Source organism: Orbicella franksi, chromosome 1 (assembly GCF_964199315.1).
Source record: "Orbicella franksi chromosome 1, jaOrbFran1.1, whole genome shotgun sequence".
Taxonomy (NCBI): Eukaryota; Metazoa; Cnidaria; class Anthozoa; order Scleractinia; family Merulinidae; genus Orbicella; species Orbicella franksi.
Window position 1 is genome coordinate 6,460,016 of NC_138145.1, and position 15,589 is coordinate 6,475,604.

The window sequence follows — 15,589 nt, forward strand, 5'->3', positions numbered from 1 at the left end:
CTTTATGCTATAGAATTAAGAATCCATAGCATAGCTGGAGACTGGGGATTGATTATGATGAAGTTAGTGTAGTAGAAACTATAATAATAATAATAATAAAAAGTAAACTTGACTGCTTAATTTATGAGGTGCACTTCAACAAAGACACGTTCAGCTGATCTACTCAAGAGAATGTCGCTAAAAGTAATTTACAGTATAGTTTGCTTTTTAAACGCACCTCTCTAGAAGTTCTGTTGAACATTAGAGCTGTTCTAACCTGCGATCAGGGTTTTCTTTTTTTGTGGGGGGGGGGGGGGGGAAGGGGGGCGGCAGAAGGGGAAAGAAAAAGAGAATGCTTGATCGCAGGTTAGAGAAGGCCATGCTGATATTATTTAGGAGCACGGTATTGTTTTCTCTTAATTTATCTTTTGAGTTGTGAACCAGAAATGTGCGCCGCTCAAAACGTTGGTGAGCGAGCGAGTACAGACTTATTTTAGAATAAGTTCTTTGTGTTTCTGGCTGAAAGTCTCCTGTCGGCGCAGTATCTCTCAGGCCAGTACTCAGTCGATTGGTTCATTCATGCCCGTCTATTTCGAAGTGCTTCTTTCGAAGGCCTGCACTGCCAACTTGGCAGCGGTAGCTTTGGCGATTCTATAGTTGGTGCCTTTACCAACAAACTCTCCCCAGCGCACCTTCAGAGTACATCCGATTTTTCCGTTGGATAATGGTATTGCTTTGCTGAGATAACGAAAGAAAACAAATCCAGATTAGCATAACAACAACTGTTTGGTGTCATTTAAAGAGAGAATATCACGCTAATGTGCATGCGCGCCGCTACGGTGTCTAGAAGAAATCCTTTGGGTCAAAACTAAATTCGCTTGGACATCAAAAGAATCACAACTTTATTTAACGTGGTCGATACTCTTAGCTACAAGCTAGTTTTCAGGTATGCCATTATTTATTTGCTAAAAAAAAATACTAAAAAAAACCAAAAAACAAATAAATAACTTTGTATAAAAACCTTAAAACTAATTAGTTTTAAGGATAAGATAATTAATGTATGGTGCAAATAGATGTAATTACATGTTTTATTCAATTGGATTCTTTAGATTCTTATAAGAATCTAAAGAATCCAATTGAATAAAACATATAATTACATCTATTTGCACCATACATTAATTATCAAAGTCTAACTTCTTGATTTCCTTGACAAATAATTTGTATTCCTTAAGGCGGGGGTCTACCCGAATTTAAGTGAAATTTTAGAAGTTTAAAGAGGGATTAAAAGGAAAAAAAGTTTTGGAACACCACCAGACAGTTGAACGCCCCTGAAAGGGCACCCCAGGTTGGTGGACAACTGTTTGGTGTACGTCTACCAATTTTTAACTTCAAATTCTAAGTTTAAAACAACATCAAATCTTCAAAATTTCCTATTTCCATCAATTTAACTATTCTTTTGAGAAAAACTATTTATCCCCAAATATACCCAAACATCGACGAAAAATTTGCAAAACAGTCCAAAACGTAGATATGTGGGATGAGCAGAGAGACTTGTGACCGCTTGAAACGTGAACGAGATATTTGCGTTAAGTCCATAATGCCCAGTCAAAATACGGCCCTCATGTTAACCCCCGCCTTGAGTAATCTTGTTTCGTAAGAAAGGTTATTCCATAATTTTGCGGCAGTGTATCTCCATGATCTTAAACAATGCCTAGTTAAATTAACTTTAGGCAATTGAACAATATTATCAACTCGAAGGTTGTACGTAGATGATCTTTTCTTAACCAGCTGACTAATAGTTGTTGGAACATTGCTAGTATTTAATACCTTATATGCAGTTGTGCAAATCTTAGCATTTATTTGATTTTCTTAAGTGGCTAATCTTAATCTCTGTAGTAGTGTAGCGTAAAGTGAGTAATATATAATCAGAAAAAAACGAATCGCAATGCTCTTTCATTAACTGAACTTTTTCTAATTTGGCCCCGCATCTCTTACTGCAATGATTCCACACTTCTGAACAATAATTTAAATTTGACAATATGAACGAAAAGTAGATATCTTTCTTGGTTTCGAGTGACACTTTCCTACATATGCCACGAGTAGGATTTTCAAATTTCAACTTATTATCAACTGTTACTCATAATAATCCTATTTGACTACGTAATGGTAAGGTGGTATTGTCACATGTAAAGTTCACTTCATCAGCCGTTGCTTTTCACATACCAATTCAACGGTCTATACTCATGAGATCAGAATTTATTGCCTCTTCAACCAATTAATAATCGCTGTCAATCTGTTGAATTTTATTCCTTGTATTTGGTAATCTGTCGGTCTGATCGCACTTTTTGTGACTTAAGATCGCTGTGTTATCTGTTGGAAGTTTTTTACTTAAGCGAAAAAAGTGGTTAACTTACTAAAAAAAAATTCGTTTTCTCTATGAAGTCTGGAAAGCGACGTTGTGGAAGACCGGCGACTGGGCGCTCTCTCAAGTCGTTTGAAGCAAATAAACTCAGCAGATCAGTATGATGTGGATCTAGAAGTTGTGTGTGGCTCTCGAAAATAATTCATCAGACGTGGAAATTCTTAAATTAAAAAGAACACAGACTCCGAAGAGAAGCAGTCGATTCCAGCAGCTGATCTACGCTCTTAAATTTATATCTTGTTTCAGTTCGCTCGTGAAATTATAATTTTCAACGCGCACTGTTAAAATTCTCAATTTTCACGTGTATATTCCCGATGGGAGTTACGTCGCTTCCGATTGGTTTATAAATGATAGACTTGAATTGACGTTAGTTAGGGCGTGCACATGCGCGATACCGTGATACCTTCCCTTAAAAGAAATGTGGCTGATTAGTGACGTTTATCGAAATTATCAATGACACTCACCTGAAGTTCCGTTCATTGTCTTCTTCATAGACGCGTCTTACCGGATTGATTGGTATATGCACTGAATAGTGATCTGAAACAAAAGCAACACCCTTAGTTACGTTCAAATGTACCAGCACTCGAGCACAAGGATTTGAAACTCGTCTCAGTTGGAATCGTCGGAAATCTCTGGTTTCCTTTGTATGACCTTTAAGCTGTCTGCAACAGATGGTTGGAAATTCTCTGGAATACGTAGACTGCTTACAGTCCCCTTGTGGGTAGTCACCAATTCGGTGATACTGGAGCGAGGAGGATGAACGGGAGGATTTTGTGCGAAGAGCCTTTCTTTTCTCCGGCCTCTTCCCATGTCCCCCTCGGCTCGTTCGCTTAACGTTTCGGATTGCTAGTGGTCTACTGAAATACTTGTTTCTGATCAGATTGTAATGACCAGGACTTTTCAAAGGCTGCTACGAACAGTGGTCTGTTGCTGAGTGCTATGGATTTATTTCGGAAACTTTCAGTACGCTAGGATTTAACTTACCGATGTAAGGTCTCATCATACGGTAATATACGTCCCAGATCTTCGTGAAATCCATACCGCTGTCCAAAAATACTGCGCCAGCCACAGACTCGAAGATATCACCCAGGACCTTGGGAGCGTCGTATCCTTCCTCGTCTTGTTCAGACACAATAATAAACGGATCTGCAGTGACCTGAAAGGCAAAAGCAAGTCACGTCGGCGTTCAGTAGTCCCACTGCATGCGACATTAAAGCACAAGCTAGCTGAAATATGACAGCTGACCGGTTAGCTCAGTTCTTCGAGCACCCGACTACCGTGCGGGAGGTCACGGTTTCAAGCCCCGACCGGACCAACACTCATATGTAAATAATTGAGGTGAAAGTACTGCCTTTGTAATTACATCTGCAAACGATTTGACTTTGTAGTTTTCTCGGATAAGGACGGTGAACGTAGGTCTCGTCTCACAACACTTATTCCTTATAATCTGTAGAACGTTTAAGAGCCCACACACTGTTCACAAAAAGAGTAGGTGACGTAGTTCCCGGTGTGGTGGTCTACCTCTGGGCGCTTTCTATTCAAACAAAAATTTCGAGATTTCCGGTTCAAAATTGAATGGAACGGGCAAAGTTCTGGGGAAAGTTTCGAAATTTAGGAATACGTTTTACGTGCACCCTTTGATCGCATTTCCAGAATTATCGAAACATTCGCGAAAGATGTCGGTTTTAGTCTCCCTACCGAGCGTGAGGTCACGTGGACAAGCGAAAAAAACAATAACGGGGGAAGAAGCATCTCCAGCAGATCAGTGCACGTGACCTCGAATTCTGTGAGGTGGTCGGACGCGTTCTGTTCCACCAGCGAAAATTTCGAAAATTTGTAACGGTGATTTTTGTTGAATGGAAAGCGCCCTCTATCTCTCATTGATGGTATGGTTAGTAAATGCTCGGAGATATTAGCTGCATAAGCCCCTCTAAAATCCGAGGGTAAATAAAGTTGAGGTATTTATGCATGATGCATGAGCGGGTGTCTAAATGCTGAGACCACAGTTGCACCCTGAAGACACACAAAGAATGCGGTACTTTTCACAAAAGTATAAAGCACATTAAAGATAATTCACATATCGGCGTCACAGACGGTGCACACGGCCTGTATATCTAGGTTTTCACCTAGATTCCAAGTGACAAGTCCGGCTGCACCGCAGGCTAACATACCTTGACTCATGTGAAGTATATATGAAATAATTCATATTTGAACTGCGGTTGTAGATGAAAGTGAAGAATGATCATCGCAGTAAATTTTCTCCAATTTAAGCAACTGGAAAGAAGAAGCCTGAAAAAGAAAATCAGGGCTTCAAATTTGGAGAAAATTTACTGCGATGATCATTCTTCACTTTCATCTATAACCGCAGTTCAAATATGAATTATTTCATATATACTTCACATCAATTCACTACTCACGGGAAGATATGAACTCAATTAATTGACCTCGCTCCCAATGTGTGGCTTCATAGCTCAGTTGGTAGAGTATCGCACCAGTATCGCGGAGGACACGGGTTCGAATCCCGTCGAAGCCCGATTTTTTTCAGGCTTCTTCTTTCCAATTGCTTAAATTGGAGAAAATTTACTGCGATGATCATTCTTCACTCTCATAGCTTGACTCAAGTAAACCTGTCACCAGGTAAAGGAAGAGCACAAAAGTTCTACCTCATGATCATGTCTCCTCTCTTCAGTCTCATCTTCCACTTTGGTGATAAAATTTTCGATGGTTTTGAACCACATCGGTGACATCTGCTTCAGATACTTGTTATATTTGTATTTCACGGCAATGGCTGCAAAGATGTTGTTATTAACCAAGGCCTGGCGGATGTCCGTCAACTCACCGGGGGACAATTTGGCCTGACGGAAGTACAAGTGCTGCGTGACGAGGAAGTCTAATATAGCGTCTCCAAGGAACTCTAGTCTCTGATAACATGGCGTGAAGCGATTAGCATGGTACGAGGAGTGTGTTAGAGCCTCTAGAAGATACAGCTTTGAACTGAAAGTATAACGAAGGGAGTCTCTTTCAAAGTTCTCCAACCCAGAAACCATGCGTGAAACCATATCTTCAGTGTCTCGAGCTACAGTTTCATCTGATCCACAGGACCAAAATCTCGCGTAACAACCCGCCTTGCAATTCTCCGCATACCTGAAAAGGTTGTCGTCATCGAAATTTTCGGGAAGAACCTTAAGACCAAGGAACTTCATGAAGCGCAGCGCCCCAAGATACCCACATGAGATCAGATAAGCTCCAATGAGGGCCTCAATGCTGTCAGCAACTGACTTGTCTGCTATCACCTGAGTGTTGTACTCGACTGCTTTCATATCAGCTCCATCAGATCCACCTCCACTAGCAACATCGACTTCCATTTCCTCATCTGCAGCACCGGAAGTATCGTTGTCGCTTTCCATGGGTTTGTCACGTGAGCCAGTGATGGCTTCGGGTGGAATTTCATTGATCTGCCAGCCCGTGGGGCACCAGTTGTCATGAGCGAGCTGGATGCACTGTTGATATCCCGCTAATGATTTCTTGAGCGCCGCGCGGAACAGCGCCAGATTGCTGATCTGGTTTTTCTTCCGCCGGGTCAATTTCCCCTCGTCTTTGTCTTGGTAGGTCCAGAAAAGGTGAAGCGACACCGCCAGCTTCAAGAACGCGTCTCCGAGCATCTCGAGCCTCTCCAAATCAAATGCGTCTCCACTGTGGGTGGTGGTCAGTGCTTTAAGTACCAGGGCCGAGTCGGGATTATCAGGCTCACGACTACAACGAAACAAATACTTCAGATCTGAAATCAGCTCTGGAGACTCCTCCAAATCATTATCGTCGTCATTGTCATCGTCATTGTCATCGTCAAAATCATCATTATCGTCATCGTATTCATCATCATCTATGGACATCTCCGCGGTAGCACTGTTTTTATGAAGGCGGAGTAAACTCTTCTCATCATTACCACCCTCAGCACCAATGGGAGGCAGTTTGGATTCGTCTATGTTGTCACTCACTCCTGCGATCATGCACTTAACGTCACTGACAAGCAAAAAAGCGTTCACACGGTGAAGAATAGATGGCAGCATCGAGGCCACACTGAGAATGGACGCACGCATAGGCACCGCTTCACACAACTCTGGAACAAGGCAAATAACAGGATGCTTAATCTTGGACGTTGGTTTTCTGTCCGATAAAAAATTCACTCTGCCGGAAATGTCCCTCACTTCAATGAGAGGCTGATCCTGGATTTTAATGCTTTTGCCATAGCGCTGCCGGAAGTACCTTTCGTAAGATTTTGCTTTGGATTGATCTGGGAAGGGAGACAATGGAGAGAGATCACGACGCACGTTCAGAACAGCAAACCTCTGCAGCCTCTGCTGCGGATCCACGTAATTCTTTGTGACCACACTGTCCTCGCCAATAGCATGATTAACGCATCTTTCATACGCATCTTTCATACCTTGATAGTCCAACTCACGCCCAGTACTCTTCACCAGAACAATGAAGTAACCGTCTCCCTTACCACCTTCATGTTTGGCTTTTAATTCCACTGGTTTACGGAGAATGTGGCTGAACAAGAAGCAATGGAATTTCTTAACAGTTTCCAGGTGTTTTTCGGTGAGCTTTGCTGGTAACGGTGACTTGTGATTACTCAGAGAAACTGTTAATTCTCCATAATCCGGGTACAGTTTAAATGGTCGTACCTGTAGATTGAAAGAAAGTCAGCAATTAAGCGTCATGAGAGAGACTTCAAAGTTAGAAATGCGCAGCATAAAAACAGATCATTAGAGTAATGCTTAGCAGCTTTCATTGGAATGGTAACACTTCTGGACGTCAACCACGGACGGGAGAAGTTCGCATCAGCAGACTTAAATACACAGCGCAACGTTCTTAACCTCTGATCAGAATCTCATCCGGGAAAAGAGGGCCATTTTTGTACCCCCCCCCCCCCCTCCTCCTCCTTCGCCGTCTTTCTTCTTCATTTTCCCTCTTATAACGCCTGAGCGCTGACTACAAAGCACTGCTTCCTGTTTTTGATTTCGTCCGATTTTGTCAGATTCCCAAAACGGTAGGCTGATATCATACTAACCGCTGGAAGTGGAGAATTTGTTAACAAGCCAAACATGTTGCAGCAGTCGTCTGTGAAGCATCGTTTGCTCACATCAAGATCTTTCTGGTTAGTTAGTTTAACGATACGTATCCTGATGACCGTGAGGTACTGGGGCTGTTTGCAATGAGCCAAGCTGTCAATGAATGCCTCAGGGACCTGGGTCAATGGAAAAACAATACCTTTCAGGAACTCCTCACATCATACTCTTATACCAGATCAGAGTGGATTTCTAATAAACTGTAAACACCAAGACCACAAAATTACATCTGGCACAGCACACCAATGACGTTTATACGAATCCATGCAATCGGTGTTAAGCGGAAAAGCGTACCACTGGGGATTAGCGCGGGAAACACGAAACAGCTACAAGGTGCGGGAAAGCGATTCTGGTATTTTATTGTGACTGGGTTTCGAGCTCAATATAGGAAGTGTTTGGAGCTCTTAGGAAACGAGAAACAAACAACAACAACAAAAAGGTTCCATGCTTATTTCATTTAGCCACACACAAAACAGTCATTTTATAATTAAGTGTTTGCTACCCAATCACTAATTTGGCTTCAATTTTTTTTACCTTTCGTGTGAGGCATTTGACTTCTTCGAAACTAGTTTTAAAGTAGTTCATTTCCGGTACCTTTGTTTGCCTATAAGAATCATCTCACATTATGCTCTAGTATGGCGACTTATCAATTCACTTTTTAATTCGAACCGAGTCATCTAAGTTAAGAGACTAAAATGCGCGCTTTTAACTAGTAATTCACTACTGCCGGTAGTCTCCCTCGCAGCCGTTTCTTGTCTCGTAACGCAACGCTCCTCCACACAAACGACCGTTTTTGGGGGAAGAGCGTTGCGTGACGAGACTAAAAACGGCTGCGAGGGAGACTATATTGCCGGTGGCGGAGAAGAAAACTAGTTTTTCAATTTGTCATTGCCCAAAGCACCTGGGGGACAATTATTAAACTGGACTTAATCTGATTGATATGGAAGTTCTGATCCCTTAAAAAAAAAAAAAAAAAAAAAATCAAACAGTATCCAAAGTGGACGAGAGCTCACCTTCCTCTCATAGATTCGCTTTCGTTTCTTTGTTCCTGCTTTGGTCTTTTTTCCTACACCGGATGCAGCGTTTTCTTCCTCTGACTCGCTTTCCTCGTCTGATAAGCTGCGGACTGGTAACAAGTCGTCATTAAGCTCTCCTATGCTGTGGAGCTCTTTGCATGCCTCGTAGGCTGCAGCCATCTTAGCAAGGTCCTTACGCGGCATTGGAAGACCCTGTTGAATGCCAAGACAGGATAATTAAGCTTTCAACTCAAAACGAAGGTAACGTTCCCATATCCGAAGTTTTTATGACATGAAAAGAACACCTTAGTAATGCCAAAGGAAAATTTGAAATTCTGAAATTCTGAATAAAGTTTATGCATGAAAGCTGGGGTACAAACGATGGCGTGAGCTTGAGCTCACCTTGAAAGGTATTTATTTATTTATGTATTTCACAAATTATTTCACAAATTATTCTCCCTAAACTGAAGGATGATACAATATTTTCAATACCTCACAATGCCAATACTAAGTGTACACCATGAATGTCAGCTTTCAAGCCAAAGTATTTGTTGTCGATCAGTGAGACGTAAAAAGTTATGCCTCAAGTATGCTCATGAAACTAAGGATATTCCCCGTGTTACATAGCCCTGTCAGAAGATAGCATTGGTAGTTTGATTAAGTCATAGTTAGTAGAGGAGTAGTAGTAGAGGTCTCCTCTACTTACTATGACTGAGTCAAGCAAAAGACTTTGTACTCACAATTATAGCTCTACGCAATTGGCAGTTTGTGGGCATTTCTAATTTACACCTGTAAACATTTTTTCCAATTTCCTCGACCTTAAACACCGGCGTTGGATGAGTGAACCTGTCACCTGGTAGCTTGGCACAGTACCTAGCAAAAAGCCACAGAAGCAAAGACATTAGTGACAAATTTCGTTTCAAACATTAAGCAAATATGTAGAGAATTTAACCTTGGAAATTTGGGTTGTGCCTGGTGGTGAAAATGGAAGTTGATTACAGTAGAAGGTTTGGCTAACTTGGTTAATTTTACTTTGATAGGAAATGCAGGTACGGAGATGCAACTAAACAACCTTGAAAGTGAAAGTCAAGAATGTGACTACATGGTGAAAGAATGTTGTGGCATTATCTGCTACAATATGTAAAGAGCATCTTCTGTATAACTACTTGTTCTTTTCCCAGAGGTCAAAAGCACCACGCCTGCTTTCCAAATACTGGATATAGAGGCACTCATAATTAAGTAAAATGGGAGCTAAGAGATTCTCTCTTTCACTTAGGTTCTGGTTACAAGAATTCGCTTGAATAAAACAAGGTTCTAGATCACGCAAGTTACAGCACTTCTAAATAATGAGGTAAGCATTCAATTAAATTAATCAAAAGATTTTCTTTCACTTAACTACCAAGTAAACATAAGAAGAATGTTATTGCTACCTGGATAACAGAGGAACGCTACTACTCATAGCAAGTCTTGCTCCTCGTCCATTCTCTGGTATGTATGGAGGTAAGAAATCTGTATCAACAGCCTCATCACACTCTTCTTCAGTAGGTTCAGTCCGATCATGGCACATCTTTGACAGGAAATCTTCAAAATCATGCATAATCTGAGGAAAAAATAGTTTCCTCTCATATTGAGTACCTGCTTTGTCCTCAAAATGGACAAAACTGTTAAAATACTTTATTCAAGACACCACACTTGTGTTCAATTATTTAAAGTCTGCGTTACTTTTGGCCTTATGTGCTAAGACGTGTGATAAAATTTTATTCATCATCTATTCCCTTCCCTTTCCTTCCCTTCCCGTTTCTTCCCTCTTTCCTTCCTTCCTTCCTTCCTTCCTTCCTTCCTTCCTTCCTTCCTTCCTTCCTCCCTCCCTCCCTTCTTCCCTGTTTCCCTCCCTCCCTTCTTGTTATTTTGATGTCTTAATAATTTGTTCTCAGCATTAACAATGTATTTCTTTACAAATTATTCTCTTTTGAAAATACATGTATATCAGGAAGATTACCGCCAGTTCAGATTTCTTTTCCACTTGCTCTTCTCTGTCTACAAGGATATAATAGCTGGAATCTTTGGCACGGGCTCTGCCCTTCGACTGCACATAGGAGCGGAAACTCTTTGGGAAATCAAAACGACAAACAACATTACATTTGGGAATATCCAATCCCTCCTCCACAACGCAAGTTGCAATCAACAGGTTGAATTTATGTCTTCTGAATTGGCGTAGGACTTCTTCTTGCGTCTTGAAGTCCATTTCTGCTTCATTGGAGTAATTAACCTTTCCGCCAGTGCTGTGACCAGTGACAAACTTGCTTTTGACAAAGGTAAGCTCAGGATCATGTTCAGCGAAAATGTTAATCTGCTCACTGAGGACCAAAGCTGTGTATCTTCTTTCCACAAATACAATGCCACAGAGCTTATGTGCTTGGTCAGTTTCTGTACGTCAATGATAAAATTACGATTGAAAAAGTGATATAGAGGATATGAACACTCAAATGTTAAAAAAACTTATCAAACAAATATAAATATCACTACTTAAAGGGCATATACCACATCTGGTCTCACTGGAAACCAATTAACAGCTTTAAATTTCATAACTAATTTTCTCTGCTTCCCGTATGATTTAGTTTAAACAGATAATGAAAACAGAATTAAATAAACACTTGAGTAAAGATAAACAGGCATATGTAAATAAATACTTAATTCATAAAAAAAATAAAATTGAAAAAAATACAAAATATTAATGCTAAAGTGTAATTAAAAATTTAAATAAAAAAATTGCCAACTGGAGTTCATTCTCACCATATTTTGAATTCCTGTCTCCTTTTAAAACACTTAATAACTTTTGCAACTTGGGTGTGATGAAACACTGTCCATTGTTGTCAGGGTCAGTACTGTCGGTGCAGGGTGATGTAAAATTGTGATATACGCTTTGCAGCTCTCTCAGCTTAGTTGCACTAAACTCACAAAACAGCTGTCCCTTTTCGCTGACTTGAAACATACATTCCCTGTCTAAAACAAATAAACAAAAATAATCAGACTCTTTTTATGTACACACACAAGTGGTCACCTTTTGTACACGCAGTTCCCAGATTTATTTGTGGTTAAGGTGTAAGAGTTAACTAGAGTTTAACTAGCGTGAGACAAACGATAAGAGAAATTTTTTGATACTTTTATATAAATGTTTTCTTGTCCATTATACAATTTTACTTTATGCATTTGCTCATTTGTAGGATCAGTCAGAGAACAATAATTATCACTTACACAGAGTGCGAAACTCAAGGTGAACACTGTCACGTGAGCTTTAGCTTTTTGACACGTCTTATGTTGCGCACAAGCAGGAGTTAAGTTTTGAAGGACCTCGTTGGTTAGACCAGAACTGAAGATGTACACAGGACTTACTGTTCAATTGAATACTAATGCCCTGTTGAACTGAACTTTCCTGTGTAATGTTGATGTGACAGACATGATCATAACCCTCTTTGGAATGCTCTGGACAACTGTGCAGGAGGTTGCGGGTTCAAACCCCAGCTAGACCAAAACTCAGTGTTTTTAAATAACTGAGGGGAAAGTGCTGCCTTTGTATTGAAATCTGCAAATGGCTAGACTTTCTAGTCTTCTCAGATAAGGAGGATAAAGCACAGTTATTTATTTGCCATCTTCATAATATAATTACAACATGTTTCACCAAAGTTAGTGGCAAGGAGACCTCAAGAAACTACTACATGTAGGCTTATTACAGTAGGAGTTCCGATCTCACAACACTTATTCCCAACAATCTGTGAGATGTTAAAGAATCCACACACTGTTGGAAATAGGAGGGGAAATAATCCCCAGTTTGATAGTCTATCTCTGTCTCTGATTTTGTTTGTCTTTTGCATTTATGGGTGGGTTGGGTGGGTGGGTCACACAGAGATCAAATATGGACTGCTAGCAGTTGCCAGTGGCGCCTTCACACACTGAAGTCCGATCTTATCCCACATAAGAACTGTAACCAACCATGAGACTATATGTGATACGTATGGTATAGAAATACATAACCATTACTATTTGGTACTAAATATATTACAAAATTAAAAGTTTAAATGCTAGATTTCATACATGCATCATACCTAGATCCTTGATTAAGTATCCAGCTACTCTATTGCATGCCCAAGGACCAAGCTCTCCTAATGTCTCCTGGCATTCCCTCAGAGCAGACTTTGCATAGGAGAGTGCATTCCACAAAGGTCCTTCACGTGACACCCTGGAGTCCTGAAGGAAGTCCAGTCCTGGGGCTAAAACATCTTGAAGTTTTTGAATTAAGATGCGTGAATCATCCATCATGTCATCATTTGAATATGTCAAAACTTCTTCTCTTGGCTTGGCAGCAAACCTCTCAACCTCTTCATCTTGGCTGGTCTCACATGTTGACCTTAAGGTACATTCCAACTCTCGTATTTCAGATTCTAGTAAATTCCCCAAATCTTTTACTTTTTTGTTCACCACAGAAGCTGTTAACCCCATGATCTTGGGATGATCAGCTCTTTTGCCATCAAATACCTGCATTATCTGCCTATATGGATGCTTTTTTTTAGCATGGTGGCATTCATCAAAAATAAGCAGATTCACTTGTGAAAGTTGAATGTAACTATGATTCAGAAGATTAAGAAATATCTGTGCAATCATGACCAAAACGTTGTTTTCATTGAACTCTTTTTCCCATTCACTTTCGTTCCAGAAGTCCACTCCCATCTCTCCAACATAATGCTTCACCTTCAAATCCGTGTGTTTGTCAATGACTTTGGCTTGTTGGCTGGCTAAAGAGACTGTGAAGAAAACAATAACAGCTTATAAAACTCCTACCTCCAAAAATATTAAAAAGGACGTAGAGCAATCATTAATTATTGAAACATAGGAACTTATCCTTAGAACGGAGATGTATGGAACCGGTGTACGTGGCTACAAGCTCAGCATCGGATATGCCTGTAAACCCAAAATATGTTCATCTGCTGCCGCCGAGAACGCCTAACCCACATCCCTTACACGTACCCCTTCCCTGGCCGTATTACAGTGCTAATTGAGGACCCTTCTGTAACCCACTTTAAGTGACGTTGGCAAAATAAATCCTAATTTTCAAAAAAAAAAAAAATACAGAAAGATTCTCAAACCTGTATTTACAAGAAAGAAGGTTCTTTTCCCGCCATTTTTGTACGTCGCTCTGACTTGGTGCGCCATTTCCTTTATCAGCATGACACTGATGAATGTCTTCCCAGTGCCTGTTCCCAGGCAAACAATTGTGTTTCTTTCCTTAGCTCGTTCTAGGAGTTCTACTTGATACGGGCGCGGGGCCATGCTCACTTGCGGTTCGACTTCTGCTTCGCTTTCGGAAGATTCTGAACTTTCTTCGGTTTCTCCCTCTTTCATGGTGGTTACTTGTTCTAATTTCTATGGAGGGATGGAGTAGGCTTTCGCGTTCCCAGCTCAAAGGTCGGGACGAAGTTCAGATCAACAAGGAAACCACGATAATCAGGCTTCGAGGTGTTTTTGCATATCGTGGACGCAAGAGTCAGTGTCAAATCCTTTAAGCAACCACAGCTGTAGGAAAGTTTTTCTTTCTCATCTCTCAAATCAGCAAAAAGTATTTTCTTTTGTTTTGAAGGAGCGAGATGACATACCACGTCCAGAAAAAAAGCGCTTCGCTAAGCTAAAATGTCAAGAAAAATATGACGTAACTGTTTCCGAGAATTTATAAGTCGATTGTCTTGTACTTCCGAGAAACCCTATGGATGAGTAATTCCAATTGTAAAACATAGGCACGCAAGGCGTGCAAGAGTTATTTTTTTCATGGTACAGTAATGATTTGGTTAATTTGACAAGTTTTTTTGGTTGCGATGTTACGTTTCCAGATTAATGTAGATACCATCTTATTTTCTAACAGGCAATTTGATTCGCTCTTTGATACAACCCGCACTGTGATTGGTGTGACACGCGCACATGCATAACTCCCTCGCTCACCGATGACATAACCCTTCCAAACCCCAAGAGAAATTTTTGCTCAAAAATACTCAAGTTAATTTAGAGACTTTTTCGCATTTTATACAAGTCGTAAGTTTACCTTTTTACACAGCACAACACAACACAACACAACTTCACCGAAACTAGAAAGAAAGAGAAAAAAAACCTCTGACACGTTGAAAGTCTGATTTAATTAAATGCACTTTAACTTGGTGCCACGCAGTCTTCAAAGAACATTTGAACAGTTTTCATACTTTTTACCTTTAAAAATATCGGACTGAAACGAATGTCATCAAATAAAACTATTAAACTGCTACTGCAGAGACGTAAAAACCGTCCAGAAACGAAACCTTCTTTTTTGTTTAATATCCTGGAAACAATAGCCGATAACTTGTCAGCTCTAATTGAATTTACTCCCATATAAAAACAAAAGTGTTAAGTTACCATTTGTTAACTAAAGATAGCAAACATCTCGTGGGAAAGAGTGGTGACGATTCGTCAGCCCTAATTGAATTTACTCCCTTGTGAAAAACAAGAGTGTCAAATTACACTTTGTAACTAAAAAACAAAAATGTCTCGTTATATTTGCATGCAACAAGAACAAAGCAATTGCTACCCGCACTTAATATTGTAAACGTGAGAACTGTTTCAAATCTAAAGTCTCGTCGCCTCTAAAACATGTCCTAAGAACTAGACGCGACGATTCGTGACCTCTAATTGAATTTATTCCTTGTGAAAAACAAAAGTATCAAATTACCTTTGTAACTAAAAATAAAATATCTCGTTGCATTTGCATACTACTAACTCACGAACTGTTCCAAACCTCAAGGCTCATCTCGTTCATTTAACTAAAATCCTCGGCCTAACCAACAGAAAATGTCGAAGTAAACCCAGTATATGAATACTTCCCCCTCTTTTATGGAAGAATAAATATGGCCGTTCTGGACTCTATCGGGATCAAATCTTCACGCATACCATTTACCTTTACAACAAGAAATTTGATTGGCTGTTTATAGTAGATCCAATCTGATTGGTGTGACATACATACATCTCTC

General features: G+C 40.2%; 1 protein-coding gene across 1 annotated transcript; it reads right to left on the bottom strand.

Annotated features, from left to right (window-relative positions):
* Window positions 1–289: 289 nt before the first annotated feature.
* LOC145462793 (endoribonuclease Dicer-like) lies at window positions 290–14,947 on the bottom strand. The gene is made up of 12 exons (XM_081446439.1): window positions 13,688–14,947; window positions 12,650–13,345; window positions 11,340–11,549; window positions 10,546–10,973; window positions 9,977–10,146; window positions 9,287–9,419; window positions 8,544–8,759; window positions 7,473–7,649; window positions 5,065–7,086; window positions 3,386–3,557; window positions 2,866–2,938; window positions 290–717 (listed from the first exon to the last, which is right to left on the bottom strand). The coding sequence occupies exons 1-12, from the start codon at window positions 13,941–13,943 to the stop codon at window positions 567–569; spliced, it is 4,704 nt and encodes a 1,567-aa protein (XP_081302565.1). The 5' UTR covers window positions 13,944–14,947; the 3' UTR covers window positions 290–566.
* Between the last annotated feature and the right edge of the window lie 642 nt (window positions 14,948–15,589).

What these genes read in the sequence shown, in the direction of transcription:
- LOC145462793 (XM_081446439.1), bottom strand. Translation starts at nt 13,943, where the DNA reads ATGAAAGAGGGAGAAACCGAAGAAAGTTCAGAATCTTCCGAAAGCGAA. An exon ending in AATTGCGTAGAGCTATAATT is followed by an intron (nt 8,760 to 9,286) that starts GTGAGTACAAAG and finishes GGCATTCAACAG; the next exon opens with GGTCTTCCAATGCCGCGTAA. An exon ending in CAAATTCTCCACTTCCAGCG is followed by an intron (nt 7,087 to 7,472) that starts GTTAGTATGATA and finishes TTCAATCTACAG; the next exon opens with GTACGACCATTTAAACTGTA.